Source organism: Lactuca virosa, chromosome 9 (genome assembly GCF_052849685.1).
Source record: "Lactuca virosa cultivar CGN04683 chromosome 9, Lactuca_virosa_CGN04683_v6, whole genome shotgun sequence".
NCBI lineage: Eukaryota > Viridiplantae > Streptophyta > Magnoliopsida > Asterales > Asteraceae > Lactuca > Lactuca virosa.
Window position 1 is genome coordinate 204586117 of NC_136434.1, and position 21798 is coordinate 204607914.

Here is a 21798-nt window from a genome sequence, read left to right on the forward strand (position 1 = left end):
ATGGTCTCGTTCGTTCAATTATGTTCGTAAACGTTCGTTTATGTTGTTCGTTTACGTTCATTTATGTTGTTCATTTACGTTTGTTTATATTCGTTTATATAAGTTTATTTTATGTTCATATATGTTTAATTGTGTTTGATTACATTACTATATTATATGTTCAGTTATGTTTTTTTTTTTTTTTATCTTTGTTCATTTATGTTCATTCATTTAACTTGTTCACGAACATAAACGAACGAACATGAACAATGTAATTTGTCAAACGAACGAGCATGAACAAGAAACTCGTTTGTTTATTCGTTCGTGTTCGTTCATTTGTTCGGCTAACTTAAACGAACGAACATGATGTTCATGTTTGTTCGGTTCGTTTACAGCCCTAATTTAAAGTACATTTAATTATAGAAAATTCTGAATTTTAAGGGATAATTAATTCTTTTAATTTAAAAAACATGGTTTTTAAAAACTAATTCATTTTTTAAATGTTCGTATATATTAATTCCAGAATTTTCCTTTTTTTTAATTCGCATTCATTGAATTCTTTTAGAATATTATTAATTTATTCTTTAAGAATTTGAGAATTTCCCAGATTTTTGCTATTTTTTTAATTTTAATTTATTGATTCATATGGATTTTAGTATTTCATTGGTTTTTTAATTTTTTTTTTGTATAATTCCAATTTCATAATTATAATCCCTTATGCATATAATTCTTTAAGAATAAGTGAATATAATCTAATATGTTACATTCTTTCAGAATCGGTAAACATTTTAACTAATATATAAATGATAAGCTCATACTTACGTCATTATAAGAATCATATAATCAAAATGAAAAAAAAAAATGATATATTCTTTAGAATATAAACCACCTACATTTTTTGAGAAAAAAAATATTATTGAAATATATTCTTTCAGAATACATGGAGATAAAGAATGGATCAACAGAATAGACCGATATTCTTCTAGAATAGGGCATTATTCTTTAAGAATGGATCAACATTTTTATTCTTGAAAGAATATTGTGATGAATGGATGCGATTTTTTCATTTGTTCTTGCTTCTTTAATTTTGACATTGTTGATCTTTCACCTCGTGAACTTGTCGATCTCGCAATCAAAAAATTGAAGAAAAAACATCAAATTAATAATTGTGAATTGGAACTAAAAAGCGTTTAATTTCATAAGAGAAAAAAAAGTTGAAGAATGACAACTTAAACTAAGAATGGATCAACATTTTTATTCTTGAAAGAATATTGTGATGAATGGATGCGATTTTTTCATTTGTTCTTGCTTCTTTAATTTTGACATTGTTGATCTTTCACCTCGTGAACTTGTCGATCTCGCAATCAAAAAATTGAAGAAAAAACATCAAATTAATAATTGTGAATTGGAACTAAAAAGCGTTTAATTTCATAAGAGAAAAAAAAAGTTGAAGAATGACAACTTAAACTAAAACAATCAACCTTGTTATGGAAAATCTAAAAGTCTGTGTAAACCTTTCCTAGCATTGCATGATATTAGTAGCTTGATGTAATGACAACTAGAACTAAAACATGTAAACAATCAATATTAATTCAAGATTAACGATAATCTTGATGTGATTGTGTAATTCTAATTGACAATTAAAGAGGAAACAATCCATATTAATTCAAGATGAACGATAATCTTGATGTGATTGTGTAATTCTAATTTACAATTAAAGAGGAATTGCTTCCATCTACCATGAAATATGATAATTACATTTCAGCAAAATATAATTACCTTCATGAACTTAGATTTAACAGCATCAAATGTGTATGAACGGAAACAACATAATATTTATTTTTGAAGCAACATCACCAACAAAAACAGTAAAAAACTCACAAAAAAATTTTAGTTGCGAAGGCTGAGAAAATCTTCAAGATAATAAACCAATCGGGATCGTTCCCTTGAAATAATCAGTTAGATCTTCAAGGTCTCGCTCTGATATCACTTGTAGGTTCCCATTTTCTCAATTGGATTGGTGCAGAAAGATAATATCAAGAAGATAATCGTATCAACAATGATTAACATAAACATGTAAGTAAACTATAATGGATAGATAGAGAGAATCAACATGTTACAAGAACAACTCTCATGGCTAGGGAGAATCCCCAGCTAAACACTCTCTCTCTCTTTCTAAAGTCTACGTAATGCACTTTTAAAATAAAATGACAATTCATCTCCACTTTATATACTATCGGAGGGAATATACTCTCATACAAAAGAATATTCTACTACAATAAATCACTCATCATTATAGAGCATTTTCATGCTCCAACAAAATTCCTTTTTTTAGCAGGTAATTTTCTACTTTAATGGGGTTAGAGATACGAAATTTACTTGAAGAACCTTTTAAAACCAAACACAAAACGTTATTGTGCTTCGATGTCAATAACCCTTCACTTAAACGATAACATGAATTCCTTTTTTTTATGATCACTTACAAACAAACAATAAACTTTATCAATAAGTCAAGATTAACAATTACTTCCAGGGGTCTAACTATCCACACTCCATACCATAAAAGTTGTCTTGTTTTTAGTGCATACTCCATCTATTCAACATATTATCATTATATGTAATAAATTGATTTTTTTACCATTCTAGTTTACATGAATTTTTTTTTGTGATAGTGATGTAACATTGTAAAAGAGTTGGCTTATTCATTTGTTGTATTTTAGTTATGAGTGCAACGGGGAAAAGGGGCACCATGGTCCAATGATAGACATCGGCCTAGGAACAACTTTCTCATGTGTCGTCGTTTGGAAGTATGATCGCCCAGAAATCATCCCAAATGATCGAAGCAACAATACTACATTGGCGGAGTTGCCAAGAACATAAAGATCATAAACCTTGATAACCACATATATGCTAAAAAAATTTGTAGTTTTTATTGGATGAATTAGCATAGAAGTCTTTAAATCTAGGGGTTTCAAGCGAATTTTTATTCAATTTAACTGGTAACCAGAGTTACCGAATAAACCGAAAACGGTTTAAAAGAAATTTATTTTGTTTGGTTATGATAAATTTAAATATGTTAAAAAATCGATAAAACCGACCGCATAACACCCTTATTTTAAATCTGTTGCATACTACTTTATTTTTTAAAATAACAATGAAGGAATGTACTTCCAAAACTTCTTTATGGAATCAAAATGTGTAGTTATATAGATGGGTTTCTCTTGACTATATTCGCTTAATTAGCATTAGATATTTAACAGATGTTAAACGGTTTATGGGAAGAAATTTCAGTGATTCCCAAGTACATGATAACATGAAGTTGTGGCCTTTTAAGGTCATAAAAAGGGGCTAAGGGCAAACCAAAGATGGTTTGTCACCTACAAAGATGAAGCAAAGTAGTTTTTTGTTGAAGATATTTTCGTTTTCAGTCTTGGTAAGATGAAACGAATTACTGATGTTAAACTTAGTAAATATGTGAAAAATGTAGTGATAACAGTACCAACTTACCTTATTCGCATGATCAACGAACCTACAACAGCAGCCATTGCTTATGTTCAACATAATAAGTGTGATGTTACTAAAAACATCAATGTGGTTGTCTTTGATCTTGGCGGGGGCACTTTTAATGTCTTTGTTGCGAGCATTACTGAAAGGGGTGAGACTTTTGATGTCAAAACAGTTGCTGGTGACCCTTATTAAGGAGGTGAAGACTTCAATAACAGGATGGTAACCCACTTTGTTGATGAATACCAAAATATGCATAATAAAGACTTATCACGGAACATAAAAGCATTGGGGAAATTGAGACGTGCGTATGAGAAAGTGAAAAAGATTCTTTCAAGAAATGATTATATTGAAATCTTCATAGAGAGCTTTCATGACGAGGGAAAAATTATATTGTGCATTAGTCGGGAGACATTTGAAATGTAGAACGAAAATTTATTCGAGATGTGCATTACTACTATGTAAGAGTGTTTAAATGGGGCAAAAATCGACAAATCGGCTATAGACGATGTCATTCTAGTTGGTGGGTCAACTCGGATCTCGAAGATTCGGTCAATGCTAGAGGATTTTTCGATGGAAAAAAGTGATACATGAGTGTGGATGTTGATGAGGTTGTTGCATACGGTGCAACCGTTATGGCTCAAAAGTTGAGGATTAGAACTGATAGTCATTTCAAGTTACTGGATGTCATACCTCTCTCCTTAGGTATTAGAAATGAAAGAGATATTTCTAATGTTGTCATACCACGGAACACTCAGATTCTCATAATAGTATCAAAGAGGTATGAAACTATAGAAGACAACCTGTTAAGTGTGGATACAGTTGTGCACCAAGGAGAAAGGACAGAGCAAGCAACAATCATTTTCTAGGGATGTTTACTCACTCGAGATTACCGACAGCTCCTAAAGGGGAGATAGAGTTCCAAGACACCTTTGTGGTCGACAGAAATAAGATCTTGACAGTTAGTTCAGAGGTGATATTAACTCGAAAAATGAAGAAACTCAAGATTAGTGACAAGAATGGAAGACTATCGATGATGATATCCATAATAAGATCAAGGATTCCCAAGAGTAGAAAGTGGCAGATGAACATTTTAAAGAACAAGAGCCCTAAATGAGTTACAAAGTAGCATCTACATCATAAAGAAAAGGATCTCCAATGGTGATGGGTTAGAGGAAATGCTAAAAAAAAAGGATTGATGAAATGAACAAGTGGATCAAAGACAGCCCCAAATGCATTTGTTTGTGACCTTAAGGTCATGAACAATAATATAGAGCATTCTTGTAGAATTTAAACTCAGGTTTCTGTTTTGGCAAAAAATCATCAACATCAAAGGTATTTTTTTTAATATCAATATCATTTACAATGTTAAATCCTTGATGAAATCACAAGGATTACCAAGAGTAAACACATTTCGGATTTGTATGTCGTAGATTGTTAAGAAACTCCTAATAGATTAAATTTGATTGAGAAATTTGAATTGAAGTTGTCATCAACTCAAAAGTAGGTTGCCTAAAAAACATGTTTTTTAAGCACGTTATTAGAAGATGATGATTCTTTGTGTTTGACTTCGGTTGACTTTTATCTCAACTTAAACAAATGATTAAATTGGTTTGAGAAGTGTTCATAGTTGATGATTATACATTAAAAATGTCATCAACTCGAAAGTACATTGTCTAAAATGAAAATTGTCAACTAAGATTCTGGCAATGGTTTACAAGTTGAGGATAGCTAAGGATAACTATAGGAGATAAAGCGATTTATCATATTAACATGTATTGTACGAATTTAGAAGATGAGTATATATATATATATATATATATATATATATATATATATATTATTAAACAAGTCAAATAACTATAATGTGAAGGAACTTTGAAAAAATTTCAAAATTTTTCAAGGTATTGGCTTGGCATAAAGGTTAAGAATATATGATTTTACATCATTTTGTTTCTTGAAAGGCTTATTGACATAAAAGTCTTACATTTGTCAACTTTTGTTGATTTTGTCCATGTGATGATTTTTTGTTCGTTCATGTCCTTAAAACCATAGATTGATGGATTAAATAGTTTTGAGTTATTGTAAATTGTAAGATTAACTAAATGACTGAGTATGTTGAGGAATTATGGGCTGGAACGAACCAGAACTAAACCTATAAAGAGTTTGTGTTTATTAGAAGCCTTTTAAGAAACTTAAGGACATAACCGAACAAAAAATCATCAAATGGACAAAACCAACAAAATTTGACAAACTTAATGACTTTTATATCAATAAGCCTTTCAAGAAATATAATGATGTAAAATCATATATTCTTAAACCTTATGCCAAGCCAATTCCTCTACAAATCTTAGACATTTTTTCACATTATAATTATTTGACTTGTTTATCAATAAACTATACATACATATATATATATATATATATATATATATATATATATATATATATATATATATATATATATATATATAAGATTCATCTTCTAAATTCATACAACACATGTTAATATGATAGATCACGTCATCTCCTATAGTTATCCTCAACTTGTAAATCCTTAGTTGCCAGAATCTTAGTTGACAACTTTCATTTTAGACAATGTACTTTCGAGTTGATGACATTTTTAATGTAGAATCATCAACTATGAACATTTTGCAAACCAATTTAATCATTTCTTTAAGTCGAGACAAAAGTCAACTGAAGTCAAATACCAAAAATCATCATCTTCTAACAACATGTATAAAAAACATGTTTTTAGGAAACCTACTTTTGAGTTGATGTCATTTTCTATTCAAATTTGTCAAACAAATTTAATCTTTTAGGAGTTTCTTAACAATCTACAACATATAAATCCAAAATGCATGTACACTTGGTAATCCTCATGATTTCATTAAGGATTCAACATTATAACTGATATTGATATCTTTTTAAAAAAAAATACCTTTGATTTTATCATTTCTTTCCAAAAAAGAAACTTGAGTTTAAATTCTACAAGAATACTCCAGATTATTCTTAATGATATTAAGGTCACGAGCATATGCATATGAGTTGTCCTTGTTTCACTTGTTCATTTCATCAATCTTTTTTTGCATTTCGTTTGTCCCATCACCGTTGGAGATACTTTTATTTATGTTGTAGACGCAACCTTATAACTTATTTAGGGCCCTTGTTTGTTCTTTAAAATTTTCATCTGCCACTTTGTACTCTCGGGAATCCTTGATCCTATTTTGGATATCATCATTAATGAGTCTTCCATTCTTGTCACTGATCTTGAGTTTCTTCATTTCACTAGTTAAAATCACCTTCGAACTAACCGTCAAGATCCTGTTTATGTCGAACACAAAGGTGTCTTGGAACACTATCTCTGCTTTAGCAGCCATTGGTAATCTCGAGTGAGTAAGCATCCCAAGAAAATGATTGCCACTTGCTTTAGTCCTTTCTCACTGGTAGACAACTGTGTCCACACTTAACTTAACTGGTTACTGTAGTTTCATACCTATGTGATACTGTTATGGGTGCTATGGGTGTTATGGGAATCTGAGTGTTTCGTGGTATTAGACAAAGTATTTAGACTAAATTAGATTACTTGATAGTTAGAGGAGGCTAACTGTAATTGTGTATTCTATTTATATATATCCCATGTATCTTTTACCCTAATGTGAATACAATACACATTTTACCAAAGTTAACTTGGTATCAAAGCCAACCGACCCTACCCTCTACGACAGTAGACCACCTTCTTCTTCTTTTCTCGTGCCTAGCTTATCAGCTTACAATGGCAATTCAATCCTTCATAACAGCAAAAAAAGACTCGCACAACTCACACAAATTAGCCTTCATCCTTTCTCCAACGAATTACGGTTTTTGGAAAACAATGATCTAACCGTTTCTTATCACAAACAACCTTTACCAATATGTTGACGGCTCTCTTCCATGTACATCCCAAACCCTACCAGACGTGTCCACTGATGCACAACCCAAAACTCAACCGAATCCAGACTATGTTATATGAATCTTGAACAATGCACACGTTCGAATGTTGATTATCGCAATAATCTCTGAAGACTCCTTCCCACATGTTCAAGGCGATACCTCTAGAGATATATGGCTCTCCCTCGCACGCATGTATGCTCTTCCATCTATCTCTCGACAATACACCCTCAAGACGCAATTACTCAAGATAGAGATGCAATCTGAAGAATCTATCTCTACCTATCTTTCCAGAGCGAAAGAATACGCTAAAGCTCTTGCAAACATCGGAAGGATCTTGTCCCGTTTGTTGTTTCCGGTCTTCACGAAGAATACAATGGTCCGAAGTCTAACCTTCTCGCCCGAGAACATCCCATCGCCTTCGTAGAGCTTTCGGGTCTCTTATTCGATCATGACTATATGATTTAGAAATCTACTCTCCTGTTCAGGACTTTACTGCTACAACCAATCGACTATCCTCCACTACATCCGCTCCTCAAGCCGATACAATCCAAGCCATACAACAAATGGTGTATCAACTTGGCTTACAACTACAACTGGCCAACTAAACCGCTCAAGAATTTTACTCATCTCGTTCCTAAAATTTATGCGGACATGGTCGCAGTCGTGGACAAGGCTCAAACAATCAGCAGCAAACTGGGGGAAACAGAAACCAACAGTTCAACTACGTAACAACTCAGAACACTGTTTACGGAACCTGCAATAGATGTGGCATTGGTCATGTACCCTCTCAATGCCATAACTGTGATCCCGCAACCATCAAAAGACCGCCTCAGCAACCATCTGCCAATTTCGTAGACTTTAGATCCCAACAAATGCATACATGGGTTCCCGACACCGATTCAATCAACCTTGTCACACAAGACACATCGACCTTTGAATGCCATGAACCTTACTATGGTGATGATTTTTCTCCATGTTGGCAATGGTAAGAGCTTACCTATCCTTCATGTCGGTTCCACTCGTTTTCATTCGCCCTCTAAAACCTTTTCTCTCCCAAATATTCTTCATGTTCCAGAAATTTAAGAAAAAAATCTTATTTGAATTCAACGTTTTTGTCAAGATAATCATTTTTTCTTTGAATTTCACTCTTCTTTTTTGTTGTTAAGGACAGTTCACACACAACCCTCCTCACGGGTCCAAGTAACAACAGACTCTATTCCATGCGTCTCCCGCAATTTTGCAGTCTTCCGAAAGTCGCTTTTACAACTTCGTGTTTCTCCAGACATTTGTCAACCAAAGACTTGGACATTCGCATTCCTAGTTTTTAAAAACTATGCTTTCTAGATTTAATCTTCCAATTTGCAATAAAATTTGTTTCTTTTTGTAATTGATGCTTTTTAGACTACACTTATCTTCCTCAAATTTTAAGAGTAATCATTTCTTGGATTTAATTGTTTGTGATGTCTGGGGCCCCACTTCTATTCCTTCCATTGACGGTCATCATTATTTTTTATTATGTGTTGATGATTACTCTAGATATATATGTGGTTTTTTTCGTTGAAACACAAGTCGGATGTGTTAGGTGTCTTTAATTAGTTTACTATCATGATCGAACGTCAATTTAGCACCAAGATTAAATCCAAAATGATTAGGGTAGGGAATTCCGAAATCTATCACAAATTTTCACCTCTCTTGGGATTCTTCACCGTCTCTCATGCCCTCACACAAGTGAACAGAACGGCCTTGTTGAACGTCGTCACCGACATGTTGTCGAAACCGGTCTCACTCTCCTTTCCCAATCTGGTATTCCGTTGAAGTATTGGCACTTTGCTTATGGCACCGCTATTCATCTCATTAAACATATAACCTCACGGATCTTGCCAACAAATCACCATTCGAATATCTCTTTACACGAAAACCTGACTACTAATTCTTACGAGTCTTCAGTGTACAATGCTTTCCTCACATTCGACCGTACAATAAGCACAAGATGTATTTTCAGTCCATAACAAGTGTTTTCCTCGGATACAATCCCCTCACATCATGGTTATCGATATCTACATACCACCACCAGACGGATTTACATTGGCCGACATGTTCGTTTCAACAAACAACACTTTCCCTTTCTGTCTAACGCATCTGGTCATCAACCTTGTAAACCATCACCACCAGATGCATACGTATCTAGCTACCCAAATGATCAAGCCCCCATCGATACGCCATTAGCAACCGTACCACTTCGTACCTACGTTCGCCAACGTTGAAAACCCACCATCCCACCTACCACACACGGTTTTGTCACAGAACTTGTCACCGAACCTGCTGCTACCACTACAGAACCAATCACAGTTAGACCGGTCATTGCTAAATCGACCACAACAGCCATGTCAACACGTGCTCGTCCAACGAATCTGTGTCAGAATCCGAAACCACGGGTTCCTTATGATCCAACAGCGTATCACACTTTTGCACACGACGAAACTGAGCCTTCGTCGTTTTCAGTTGCAAATTAGTCTCCCCAATGGCGGAAAGCCATGGATGAAGAATATGACGTGCTTATGTGCAATTGCACTTAGTCCTTAATCTCTTCAGTTAAGCATGCCAATATTGTTGATTGTAAGTGGGTCTACAAAATTAAGATAGATCAATCAGGTATTATCAAGCGTTACAAAGCCAAACTCGTCCCAAAGGTTTTCATCAACAACTTGGTATTGATTACCATTAAATGTTTAGCTCGGTTATCAAATTTACAACCGTTAGAGTTGTTCTTTCTCTTGCAATCTCACAACTTTGGCCCCTTCGTCAGTTGGATGTTCAAAATGCATTTCGTCACGGTGATCTAACATAGATCGTTTATGTTCAACAACCACCTGGCTTTACGGATCCACAACGTCCAAACCATGTATATCATCTTTATAAATCCATCTACAGGCTCAAACAAACACCACGGTCCTGGTTTGATCGTCTCTCACGAGCACTGGTCTCTCTTGGTTTTCGAGGAACCAAAACCGATTCCTCCTTGTTCATACTCCTCTAGCGGCACCATTTTGTACATGCTTGTTTATGTGGATGGCATCATCCTTACGGGTAACAATCTTGCTACTATTGACAGCATTGTCAAGCGATTGAGCAAAACCTTTGCAGCTCAGGACATGGGTCCTCTCTTTTATTTCCTTGGGACTGAGGTTGCTAAACAAGGGTATGAGATACGTTTTTGGAGATAAAACCTGTGCATATATGCATATTTGTAAGAGATTCGATGAAGCTTCTTCGTGGAGTAGCTATTTGCTCGGTGTCCCACGGATGTCGCACTTAATATAACCCGGATCTTCGTCACGAGGTTTATCGAGTCGTTTCTTCTACTGTACATATGCTTCGATGCTACTAGCAAGCCTCGATTTGATATCTGTTACATTCATAAGCGAGATCGTTAGAGTCGCCCCAGGACTTGCGTCGAGGGAGCGGCCTCCGACGGTCAAGTAAAGAGAGAGAAGTAGAACTTATTTTCTTATGTGGGTTGAGAGGTCTATTTATACTTAGTTGGATGTACATTTTCTTGGAGAAAAAGCTCAATAGTTGGCCTTAAGCTGGTCATGAGAAGGTTGATGTGATTGGTGTGCTTTTCGCCTTGGGAAGGAGCAAACCGAAAATAGCCGAACCATAGGAAAAATGGTCGAACCGTCAAGAAATGACTGAACCGTCCGGAAATGGCCGAACCGTCAAGAAACGACCGTACAGTCCAGAAATGAAATGGCCGAACCGTCAAAAAATGGTCGAACCATCCTGAAATGGCCGAACCGTCGAGAAATGGCCGAACCATTTCTAAAAGGTCGATAAGATATACATATCAACACTATATATCTTGGTGCTAATCTTGTCTCGTGTTCAGCCAAAAAGCAGAAGACTGTCTCTAGATCCTCCACATAATTTGAATACAAAGCCTTGGCCGATACCGTTGCTGAAGTTACATGGTTATAATCTCTCCTATGTGAACTTCGTTCTCCCACTGCGACAACTCCCGTTCTGTGGTGCAATAATCTTGGAGCCACTTACTTATCCACCAATCCAATCTGCCAAGCACAAACCAAACATGCTGAAGTTAACTTTCACTTTGTTCAAGAAAAGGTTGCTGACAAGAAGCTATCCATTCAACATATCTCTATAGAAGATCAGATAGCGGATGTCTTAACTACACCGCTACCTACTCAACGGCTTGTGAATCTTAGGTCTATACAAGTCGGTACCCGACATTAGCTTGAGGGGGAATATGAGACAAAGTATTTAGACTAAATTAGATTACTTGATAGTTAGAGGAGGCTAACTGTAATTGTGTATTCTATTTATATATCACGTGTATCGTTTACCCTTATGTAAATACAATACACGTTTTACAAAAGTTAACTCATGGTATGACAACATCAAAAATATATATTTCAATGGAGAGAGGTATGACATCCAATAACGTGAAATCTTGAAATAATCTATGAGTTCTAATGCTCAACCTTTGAGCCATGACGGCTGCACCGTATGCAACTGCCTCGTCAACATCCAAACTCATGTAATACATTTTTTTCCATCGAAATAATCCTCCAACACCGACTCGATCTTTGGGATCCGAGTTAAGCCACCGACTAGAATGACCTCGTCTATAGCTGATTTGTCGATTTTTGCCCCCTTTAAACACTCCTCCATAGTAGTAATGTACATCTTGACTAAATTGTCGTTTAACATTTCAAATGTCTCCCAACTAATGTGCAATGTAAATTCTGTCTCGTCATGAAAGCTCCCTATGACGATTTCAGCATACTCAATGCTTGAAAGATTCTTTTTCGCTTTCTCACAAGCAACGGTTGCTATTGTAGACACGTTAATCATGCGAATGACATTTAGTCTAGCAAGAGCGCCAACATCCTTTGTTGTTTTGCATTGTGAATTGTTAAAGTAAGTTGAAACTGTTATCACTGCATTTTTCACATCTTTGCCAAGTTTAACTTCAACAATTCGTTTCATCTTACCAAGAATAAAAGCATTATTATATTCAGCAAAAAAACTCCTTTATTTCATATTTGTAGGTGAAAACGATCTTTGGTTTGTCCTCAGTCCCTTTTATGGCCTTAAAAGGCCACAACTTCATGTTATCCTATACTTGGGAATCGCTGAAGTTTCTTCCCATCAACCATTTAACATTTGTTAAATATCCAAGGTTAATTAAGCCAATTAATCAAGTGAAAACCATCTATATATCTACACATTTTAATTCTATAAAGAATCTCTGGAAGTATATTTCTCCGTCGTTATTTTAAAAAATAAAGTAATATGTAGAAGATTTAAATAGGGTTGTTATTACATATTTAAATTTACTGTAACCGAACCAAACAAATTTCGGTTCAACCGCTTTCGGTTTATTCGGTAACCTTGGTTACCGGTTAAACCGAATAAAAATTCTCTTGACACTCCTAGATTCAAAGACTTCTATGCTAATTCATGAAATAAAAACTACAATTACCGTATATGTGGTTAGCAAGGCCTGTGATTTTTATGTTCTTGACAACTTTAGGAATGTAATATCCTGAGCTATCGAACGAAACACAGGATGGTGTAGTTTTGTTGCCTCGATCATTTGGGATGATTTTGAGGCGATAATACTTCCAAACGGCGACACATGAGAAAGTTGTCCCGAGGTCGATCGTTGGACTGTGGTCCCCTTTTTACCAGTTGCCCTCGTAACTAAAAAAAACAACAAATGAATAAGCCAACTCTTCTACAATGTTACATCATTGTCACAAAAAAATTCATGTAAACCGAAAAAGATGAAAAAAAAAAATCAATTTATTACATATGATGATGAGAATTGAGATGTTGAAAAGATGGAGTATGCACTAAAAACAAGACAACTTTTTATGGTGTGGAGTGTAGATAGATAGATCCTTGTTGGAATCCTGGAAGTATTTGTCAAACTTGACTTATTGATGAAGTTTATGTGTTTGTTTGTACCAGATCATCAAAAAAAGGGAATTCAGGTTATGGTTTAAGTGAATAAAGAAATAAACAAAACACAAAAAGTGTCGGTCAAATCAAAGACCGGATCTAACTTGTGGAAATTTAAAACAAAGCTACAAGAAAAGTAATTAAAAATAAGTCTCATTAACTTAAGCAACAAGATACGTAAGATGAGCGCGTTTTATGGGTTCTTCTTGAAGATCGTTGCTGCATTTGATCATTCTCTAAAGATTTCTTAATCATTTTATTCCTCCACATCAGATGATAGGATCCAATTACAGAGTCAAACTGTTATTTGTGAGTACAGGAATCAAAGGTTGTGTGGTAAGTGTATATGAATTTTAAGATTGCAACAAACATCAGTGCAATATGTGATCCTAAAGCACTACAACCAACAACTTTCAGTGAATTGGATACAAAAGGTCACAATTCCCAAGTGTCAATGATAGTTAACCTAAGAACATGGAAATGGAAGGATGAAATTGTACCTGAATTAATTTTGATGCCCAAAAAAATTTGTTGTAATCCAATGTGATGCTCCAGTGAGACTCAAACCTGCAAGAATTGAAAAGAAATGTAGGATTAAAACATTAATCTAGCAAGGGACATATGGGCTCAAATGTAAACTGGGGATTTGTTTTTTAGGGTTTCTTAAGCACAGAACTTCACCCATTAGAGTTCAAAATCATTCAGAATTTCAGGCAAATGACAACTGTAATTCACAGAGCCTTGCATACATAACCCAAAAGAAGCCATACAAGTCCACTTATTAGCTTTGTAAATCTTTGTAAGTCACACTCATTTGTGCCCTATCTTAGGGGCCAAGGGAGGCCATGGCCCCCCTGGTTTTCAGATTCTTAATGCCAGTATATATATTACTTTTGAAATAATCACCAATATGACTGAACAGTTCCCCCGATTTCAAAATTCTGGTATGTATAGATGTTATATAATTTACAAAATTTAGGTATTGACTAAAAGATTAAACAATAATTAATGCCAAATTCCGAAAATCACTGAGAAAAATCAAAACTAACTTTAAAACTAAACAAACAAGAAAACTCTTCTTAAAATCTATAAAAAAAAAAAAAAAAAAAACAGAAATCTAACCCAATTTCAAGTTTTTAACTAAAGTAATCTAAACCTCAGAATAACGCCACAGTTGGACTGCACCTTCTCAGTGCGTTCTCTCTCTCCCCTCCGCCAGTCGCCGCCTCTCCGGCTTACTCAGATCGGACCACCGCCGTGCACTCTGCCGTCTGCCGCTACCTCTCGGGGCTGTCGCTCCTCTCCGGCGTCCTCTCTGCCGGATTAAACTAGAAAACTCAGGTTCTCTCTCGTTCTTTCTTTCTGTAAAAAGTAGAAATTGATTAAGACAGTGAACAGGTAAAAGTGATGATGAGTAATAGTTGTCAATTCAATCAATTAGCTATTTTTCTATTGAACAAAAAATATACTTCTTATTTATTTACATACTCTCGGCTATTAGGGAGGAGAGAGTCGGTCGCTCCAAACCCATCCAACCCACTGTCACATCACTTTTTCTCTTTTATTTTCCTTCATCTTTCCGAACCTACAACACACAGAAATCCTATCTTTTTGAACTCACTCAATTAAAAAAAATACAAAACAACTAAAAAGTTTTAAAACACATGGTACAAGAGAAAATAAGAAAGAAAAAGTAGAAAGAGATGATGAAGTGGGTTAGTGAAATCAATCAACCCACTCGTTGAAGCGGGAGTGGTACCGCCGATAACTCTATTGCTAATTAAGATTTTACATTTGATTGTTTTGTATTTTTTTTTTAATTGAGTGGGTTGAGTGGCTTCAAAAATATATGATTTTCGTGTATTGTGGGTTCGGAAAGATGAAAAAAAACAAAAAAGAAAAAGTGATGTGTCAGTGGATTCAGTGGGTTGGGAGGGAATGACTCCCTCCTCCCTTAGGAATTGGTAAAAGAATTTTAAAAATACGAAAAGGTAAAAGAATTTTAAAAACACTATAAAACATTAAAATAAATATTAGTAATAAAAGTATAAAAAAGCAAAATAAAACTTGATATATGACTTTGTTCTGATATTGTAATTCCGGCCCCCTAGTTTATAATACTTGTGTTCCGCCCTGCCTCAACGTGTACACCAGACTCTTCTCCGGCCACGCCAAAAAAGTCGAGAACTGCCGACTCCATCTCCGGCCACCGGCTGTCCGGCCTCCATCTCTGGCCAATCGATTTCTCATATTGTTCGATTTCCAACTTTTATTTTCTTTCTTTTTCATAATTTCTTCCTGAACTAATCGACTCCCACTTAGGTTTTCAATGATTGATGTTGTGTTTCAATTCGTTTTTTGTTGATTTGTTTACCTTTTCAGCATTGTGTGTTTGATTTTGTGTTTCAATTTGCTTTTTGTTTTTGTTGCTCTGTTTACCTTTTTAACATTTTCACGTGTTTGTTGTATATTTTGTTTGATTTCTATTACAGTTAAATGTTTTTAGCCTTGCTAATCATGGAATCTGGTTCATTTTTCTAAGCTTAATTGTTGTGGCTTCAAGTCTAAAGCGAGAAGTTTATATATTGTTTTTAAGGAGACTAATGTATGGTTGTTCGTATAAGAATGTATATTTTGAAAATGCTAAGGGGCTATTTATAGCTGCTGACTGAGTTAGATTTGACTGAGTTAGAGTTCTGATTGGGTCTGAAGCTCTGACTAAATCTGAAACATGTTGTTTGATTACGTCTCTGACCGAATTTGTTAAATGTTGAATATGACTATTTTATCCTTATGTTTTGTGTTGTGTTGAATAAAATGTTTTAGTTGATAATTACATTGCAATCTACCAAACTAAAATAAAAAGCAATTAAAATTTAACATAAACCGAAGAAACATATGATCTTGACTCATAAAATGAATAAGAAAAAAAATTGTTTGAGAAACTTCATCAATGCCATTTGTTCCTTAGTTCAGACAACAACTAGAAATTCCAATAACACTTGCAAAGTTTTATTACATATACAATTACACAAAAGTGACGTTAATTTAATTACAAATATAATGCATCTTGGACAGTAGGTAAGTCAGCAGCAACACTTCATTCTTCTAATACTTAATTTAGAAACTTGAAGACATAGCTACCCATGAGTTCACATGTGTCCCGTAAAAATATTACATAAAGTATTTTAGCCACAAACCTAATATATATATATATATATATATATATATATATATATATATATATATATATATATATATATATATATATATATAGGTTATTCTATTCAAAGTAATTATTGTGTTATTGTATGCATAAATGTGGGCCAATCAAATTTACTTATTTTAAGAAAGTGATTAATATATATTATTGAATTAAATATAATTGAAAATATCATCTTAATTAATTACAAGGGTAATTTAGTCAATTAATATAGATTTAATAAAGGAAAATTACATTTTTTTAGGAGTCATAGATTCTATTAATTTTAAAAATTCGATTTTAAGAATTATAATTCTTTTAATTCGGACATTCTAACAGAATATGTTTATGAGTATATTCAAAAATAAAAATATTCTTGAACCTATTTCTTGATAATGAATTTAAAAACTTCTTGTAGAATAACAAATTCTTGAACAATCAATTGAAGAATAAAAACAAAAAATACATTATTTCTTATAGAATACGGGTAACAATTGTTAAGAATTACATTTGTTGTTAAAGAATAAAACTAAAAAACAATCAAAACGGGAAAGAAAACATCAAAATCTAACAACGACTAATACATTCTAAAAGAATAATGTGGTCCGTTTCAATTTTGTGGTCTGTTCTTCAAGCATCAACTTCTGTGATTCCAACAGAATTGGAATTCGTCTTTCCATTCCAACAGAATTGGAATTCGTGATTCCATTCCAATAGAATTGGAATCTCAACAATATCATCCATTGAATCATCTACATAAACATACTTGATACTTTTTCAGAATTCAACCTTGTCAAGATCCTGCACTGTCCACATAAATGAAGTGTTAAATCAGGAAAAAAATTCGAATGAAAAGCAAATTAATCATTTCCTGTCAAAAGAATCAGAAATTAAACAAAAAAACAACAAATGAAAAACTAAAATCAAGAACCCTAATTTGAACAAAGAAGATGGAGATGGTCGATGAAGTGATTAGTAGTGTTCGCAAGGGATATATGGAACATATAATTGGAGCAATACCAGAAAAAAAAATCTTTCAATTTCTTCCTTGGAATCAAAATCGTCATTACAATCGGAACGAGAAGGATTGTGATGAAAAACGAAGACTGTCAAAATCGAAAGAATGATGAGTTACCTGCGAACGAATGAAACCTGATTGATTTAAGGAAGTTCTTGGTGGCCAACAGAAAAGTCAAAATTGTGTATCTCATGGTATGAACGATCTCACCTGCGAACGCTCGCTTTTGGATGTGTAATGCGATCAAATGAAATCTGAATCGAAAATTAATCAGGGTGAACAACTGAGAACGTCTTCCTGCGAACGTTTGTTGATGGTTGATTCGGAACGAACGGCTCGGAATCGGCACTGTGAATTGATCGATTCAAAAGGAACGGGCTCGCAGTTGAAATGTGATAGGTCTCGGATTCGTAACTCCCACGAACATCAAAAATCGAACCTGTGCTCGGAAAGAAGGTTTGATCGGAGTTGTTTTGTTATTTGGATTCGGGGTTCATGTTATGTTTAACGATTGGTAATTGTCGTTTGCGTTTGTCTGATTAATTGGGGAAAGAAGGGTAGGGCGGCGGCCGGTGGTGGGAGGCATAAGGATGGAGGTGACGGCTGGAGATGGTTTGATTAGGGTTACGGTGGTTTTAAAAAGCCTAGTAGCTGAAGTCAATGGTTACCATAATTATAGGATATTATTTGTGGAAACTAATTATCAAATTACCGATTTACCCTTATTTATTTATTTACTTATTTATTTTTATTTTAAATTTTGATTGGCCCATATTCATGCATACAATAACACAATAATTAGTTTAAACAAATGAACCTAGCTCTATATATATATATATATATATATATATATATATATATATATATATAACAAAACAATTAAGAAAATGAACCTGTCAGTAAGAGTTTTTTTCCTAGTCATTGGGGATTTTTATCAAACAGTTGGTGCTCAACAAAAAACAATACAAAAAGTGGATACCAAAACAAATATACTAAAACGAAAACAACTGGGTGTTCATCTTCACTACCAGCGGAGATGCAACAAGCACATAAGAAACACGTAAAACACAAAAAGAAGAATCAGTATTAAAGGGATGCCATAGAAAACGCATTACCAACGGAGAGAAGAAATCACTGATTATGGAGAGGAATTGAAGGTGGTTCGAAGAGAATAACAATTTCTTGACTAGTTGACCCCAATTGCTCATTTGCTTCTCTAATGCGTTTCTTGAATACTCACGTTCGATGATGTCGTGATCGATGGGATTGAAATTACCATTTTAAACAGAAGATAGGTCTCATAGGTTTGTCATCGTCATCATCCAAAGGAGAAGGAACTCAGACAACAAGAAGGAGAAGACGAAAAGGGTAAATAAGGGCAACTAAGGTTTTTCCTTTCGGTCAGCGACTTTTATTAGGCTACCGAGTCAGCGACTTCAGGACCGAGTAAGAGCTCAATTGAAGTGTATTAGACAGACATACTGATTTGGGACTCGGTCAGAGTTAACCTCTTACTGGACTCGGTAAGAGGTGTATCAAACACGTCCTAAATTTGCATACTTTGTTTCCTAGCCTTGTTTGATTATTTTGGTTTTTGCATTTTATTTTTTTAGCATTTTGGGTTTATGTTTTGGATTTCACTTTTATGAGCTGCTCATCTTAGGATTAATAGAGCTGCTCATCTCAGGTTTATATTTGTATATGGTCCATTGATATCTTTGGGCCTTTGGGGTAAACATAATGAGAATTTAAAGTTTGTTAAAGTATTTGTTATTCTGTCGAAAAAATATGACAACCTCTTTTTTTAGAGGAAAGTTTTTTATCACATAGTAATTATGAGCTTATGCTACTTTGTTGTTATACTAGGATGTATTCAAGTGAGAAGAGTAGAGGTATCACTTTTGATCAATTTTATTAGATAGTTAATTTGTAGTTATATTTTCCCTTAACAGGTTTATATAAAAAGCATTGTACAAAATTTGTTATATTTCTGAAATTTGTAGTGAAAATGAATTATATATATAATTTAGGAAATTTATTCGCATTAAAAAAAATAGTTGTGATAATGAAATAACAAAAGGTAAATATGGTGTTTGTGAAAAATTTGATAAAAAATATATAGCAAAAGGTTTCAAAAGAGTAAAAAAAATTATTAAAGAAAAATAGTGAAAATAGGATAAAAGCTTAAGGTTTTATTTTTTTATTTTATTATTATTATTACTATTTTTAACTATACCTATTTGGAAAATATTTTTAAAACTACACCTATTTGATAAATAAAAATTTTAAAATACACCTACTTAGTCAAAAACACTTCCCGAGTGCACATCGAAACCTACTGTAATCAAAACAAAAGAATGCAATTCGAAGTGCTAAGTAACCTCAAAATGTAAATAAATCATTCCCCAAAAATCCATATATCTAAGCATCGACGAGTAGCACCCCTTATAAAAAAAAGGAGGAGCCTGAATTGTGAAGTCGACGGGGGAGAAGAACAGAGGAACCCGTTGCGATCTACAGCTGCGGAAGTGATCGGAGATGGTGACAGTGCACTGCGGTGTGCGGTAGTGTCATGTTGAGAGAGAGAGAAAGAGGTAAATTTTGGAAATCAAACGGGTCGGATAGTGGTGAAGCTACCTCAGTGTTTGCTTCCTTCAAAGGAAAAAAATGCAAAGTTTCAAAGAATAAAACACGGGTTGGGGAATTTGAACCCAGTTGTCATGGGATGACTCTTACTACTAGTCTTTCTCGTGTGTCACTTAGTTTTTCTTCAACTAAGTCAGGCTACTTCGACGATCTTAGATGTATTAACGAAATTGGAAAGCAAGAGACTAACACTTCAAGAATAGAAAGAGTGCTTGTATTATAAGAACTCAATAGATTACAACAACTTCTCGATGGTCTCTACAAATGAGACTTTCTTCCTATTTATAGGGACATTACACCTCCTCATGGGAAGTTTCTAGGTCTCGTATATTCTCGACTATTCTAGAGTGTTCTATCAATATCTACATTATCTTCAAAAGACTCCATATTATGCTACACTATTCTATGATGTTCTAGATGTCTTCAGGATGTTATGATATTATCCAAGCTATTCTTGCATGATCTAGCATGTTCTAGATTATTCTCGAGTCATTCTAGTTTCGTCTAGTGTCGTCTTGAATATTCTGGAGACTCCTCATGTATTCTTTATTGTTCTAACATTTTTTACACATTCCTGGAGACTTCTAGAAACTTTGTCCGTGACACCCTCCCCCACTTAAACCCTTGATGTCCTCGTCAAGTCTTTTGTACATATTGTTGGGTTTTTGTATACTACAACATCCTATGGTGCACATATGTCACACCCCCGAACCAGACGGCAGAAACGTCTGGGGGCTTGTGCGTGACTTCATCTTGAAATATCATTACAGTGAATATAAATGAAACATAACATCATCATTACCATGCATAATATAATACAACTGCCATTGTTTACATCAAGTACAATCTTTTAAATAACATGACCAAAACATTCAATGTATGATGTTTAACAGTACACAAAACAAAATCCCCTATTCTTGTTGATTCTTCTGCTTAACGAGTCCCTGAGAATACAAGTTATTTTGAAAACGTCAACATATATAATGTTGGTGAGTTCATAAGTATATTTGAGAAAATGATTTGTATAACTTTGTAATCACAAGAAAATCTTGTATTTTCTTAAAATAGTTTGGTATGTTTATGTCTGATCTTGTATTAATGCAAGTGTGTTATTGTTTAATAGAATGTCAAAAGTGATTGAAGAGAATGTATATAGAATGTCCCCGGACAACCCGATGTTGCCCGTAAAAGTAGAATAGTTAATGTTGTCGTACCAACACCGAGGTGGGGTACCAGTGTGAGTAAGTTACCGAGTAATCCAATCATAAAAGAAAATAGATAATGCTGCCGTACCAACACCGATGTGGGGTACCAGTGTGAGTAAGTTTCCTAGTAATCCAACATAAAAGAAAATAGTCTTCCGCAAACTTCATAACATTAATTTCTCTAAGTGAGTCGTTATAACCATACTAAATAATGACAATTTCACCTGTCTTGGCGTTTTTGAACACCGACTGAAAAATAGAATAAGGTTATAGTCACCCTAGACTGATGTAGTCTAACTGTAGCGAACAGCTCAGACGTGGGG

The 21798-nt window shown here is 34.2% G+C and overlaps 2 protein-coding genes and 1 long non-coding RNA gene across 3 annotated transcripts; 1 reads left to right on the forward strand and 2 right to left on the reverse strand.

The window, feature by feature from the left end:
- Positions 1-4073: 4073 nt before the first annotated feature.
- LOC145140221 (heat shock 70 kDa protein-like) lies at positions 4074-4600 on the forward strand. Its single transcript, XM_079073787.1, has 2 exons — positions 4074-4264; positions 4306-4600. Exons 1-2 carry the CDS (start codon positions 4074-4076, stop codon positions 4598-4600), a joined length of 486 nt encoding a protein of 161 aa, XP_078929913.1.
- A 7370-nt stretch (positions 4601-11970) lies between these two features.
- LOC145140222 (ribosome-associated molecular chaperone SSB1-like) lies at positions 11971-12426 on the reverse strand. The gene has a single exon (XM_079073788.1). The coding sequence runs from the start codon at positions 12424-12426 to the stop codon at positions 11971-11973; it is 456 nt and encodes a 151-aa protein (XP_078929914.1).
- A 261-nt stretch (positions 12427-12687) lies between these two features.
- LOC145136314 (uncharacterized) lies at positions 12688-14851 on the reverse strand. The gene is made up of 3 exons (XR_013720378.1): positions 14561-14851; positions 13905-13971; positions 12688-13143 (listed from the first exon to the last, which is right to left on the reverse strand). It is a non-coding gene; the product is annotated as an uncharacterized LOC145136314 (long non-coding RNA).
- Between the last annotated feature and the right edge of the window lie 6947 nt (positions 14852-21798).

Coding starts and splice junctions, on each gene's coding strand:
- LOC145140222 (XM_079073788.1), bottom strand. CDS start 12,426: ATGAAACGAATTGTTGAAGTTAAACTTGGCAAAGATGTGAAAAATGCA.
- LOC145140221 (XM_079073787.1), top strand. CDS start 4,074: ATGAGTGTGGATGTTGATGAGGTTGTTGCATACGGTGCAACCGTTATG. Junction 4,265..4,305: donor CTCATAATAGTATCAAAGAG/GTATGAAACTAT, acceptor GTGTGGATACAG/TTGTGCACCAAGGAGAAAGG.